Here is a 1912-nt window from a genome sequence, read left to right on the forward strand (position 1 = left end):
GAAAAGCTTTATTTACAGGTTACATGTGCTGTGACAGAACTGGCTAGAAGAAAGGACCAGGTACTCCTGTGTATTTGCATTTGTAAATGATTCGGGCTGCGACCAGCATTGCAGAAACCAATGAGAGCCTTCCCGGTCCTTATCAGGAGAGTCTCAGGGCAGGATCAAACCAGCACCTTTCCTCTAAAGAAGAGAATTACTTCATGACCCCTGCTCAGAGGGTGCCTACCTCGACATTTTCAGTCCCCTCTCTGCAGAGGAGAAACCAGCTGCATGTTTTCTGCAAGCCCTGTCTCTGTGTATACAATTTCTTCCGCTGTGGTAAGTCTGACTGGTTTAAGTTCTTAAATGTCCTTCTTCTTCTAAAGACTAAACCTCTGCTAGAAATAACGTGTCTGAAACTTCCTGCCTGTTGCTGCTAGCAAGCTTGTCAGAAGGGTCACAGCCCAGGGGTGGGGGGAGAAGGGTGCAGGATGGCAACAACTGTTGGGGACCTTCACATGAATAAACACGGGGGGACCCTGAGTGCTCCTGAGTCCTAAAGGTCCCTTATGATAACTTGATTTGGGAAACCTAATGCAAATAATTGTCTCCATCCCCACAACCCAAGTAACCCTAAAATCAGAGGCTGCTACGCTGGGTCTGCAAAGAGATCACGTCACTCCAAGGGGATGGTGCAGTGACATCTATACTCTGCCTAGACTAAATCACAAGGCAGCACAGTTTGGGCCAACAGGCAGCAGCGCAAGTGAGGCTTAGACCCTGGAAAGCCTTGCTCCTTCTTGAGGCTCAGCCTTGCCCCAAGATCCCTTGGCACTGAGCAGCTCCATGTTACCAGGAGCTTCAATTCAAGACAGCAGCCTGAGAGGAAAAAGCATCTCCAGGTCTGTGGGCACATAGAGACCTCACTGGCCTTTGTACCGTGTCTTAGACGTGTTCTCCTTCCTTCCTTGTGGTGAAGGTGATTATCTTCTCTTCCAGCATACCTGGAGATATGAACGACACCCGTGCCAAGAGCAATATCAGCGCTAGCGTGGAACTGTTCCAGCTCATCATGTACACCCCCACGTTTACCCTGGGATTGCTGTTCAACGTGATGGCTCTGTCGTTCCTGTTTTTTAAGGTTAAAAAGCTGTCGGAATCCACAGTCTACATGATAGCCCTTATTTTCCTGGATACATTGCTGCTGTTTACCCTTCCTTTTAAAATCATTTCGTACCACCTTCAGGACAACTGGAACTTGGGGTCTGCGTTTTGCTCCACCTTGGAGAGTCTTTACTTTGTAAACATGTACGGCAGCATCCTCATCTCCCTCTGCATCTGTGTAGACCGGTACATCGCTATCCGGCACCCTTTCACGGCTCACGCCCTGCGTTCCACCAAGAAAGCTGCTATGATCTGTGCTGTCATCTGCCTGGGCACCTCAGCCGGGACAGTCTCTACTTTCCAACTGCATGAGAAGGGCCACAACATCTCATCCTGCTTCCACAACTTCTCCAAGACCACGTGGGAAAACATAGGCCTGTTGAGTGCCTTGGAGATTATGTTCTTCAGCAGCATGGCAGCCATGACCTTCTGCACCGCGCAGACCGTCAGGTGCTTGAGAAAGTGCAGGAAACCAGACAGCCCCCAGACACGCACCTCCAGGGCTGAGAAGATAGTGGTGACAAACCTTGTGGCGTTTTTGGTCTGCTTCACGCCTTACCACGTGGCGTACTTCATGTACTTTTTGGTGAAGAATAACGTCATTCACAGCGGTTTCCAGCAAGTGCTACGAGACATGGTTCAGGTCACCCTTTGCTGGGCAAATCTGAACTGCTGTCTTGATGGGGCGTGTTATTATTTTGTTTTAAAGGAGTCCTTGGAAGGCCGGTTACAAAACAGTGAAGAGACAGCCATGAGAAAGCCTTGA

General features: G+C 49.5%; 1 protein-coding gene across 1 annotated transcript; it reads left to right on the forward strand.

Moving 5' to 3' along the window:
* Positions 1-994: 994 nt before the first annotated feature.
* On the forward strand, positions 995-1912 carry LOC104279198 (G-protein coupled receptor 55-like). Its single transcript, XM_009876397.1, has one exon. The coding sequence runs from the start codon at positions 995-997 to the stop codon at positions 1910-1912; it is 918 nt and encodes a 305-aa protein (XP_009874699.1).

The sequence above is a fragment of the Apaloderma vittatum genome, unplaced genomic scaffold (genome assembly GCF_000703405.1).
Source record: "Apaloderma vittatum isolate BGI_N311 unplaced genomic scaffold, ASM70340v1 scaffold15879, whole genome shotgun sequence".
NCBI classification, from domain to species: Eukaryota; Metazoa; Chordata; class Aves; order Trogoniformes; family Trogonidae; genus Apaloderma; species Apaloderma vittatum.

Excerpts from the sequence above, each read along its gene's own strand:
- LOC104279198 (XM_009876397.1), top strand. The coding sequence starts at position 995 with ATGAACGACACCCGTGCCAAGAGCAATATCAGCGCTAGCGTGGAACTG.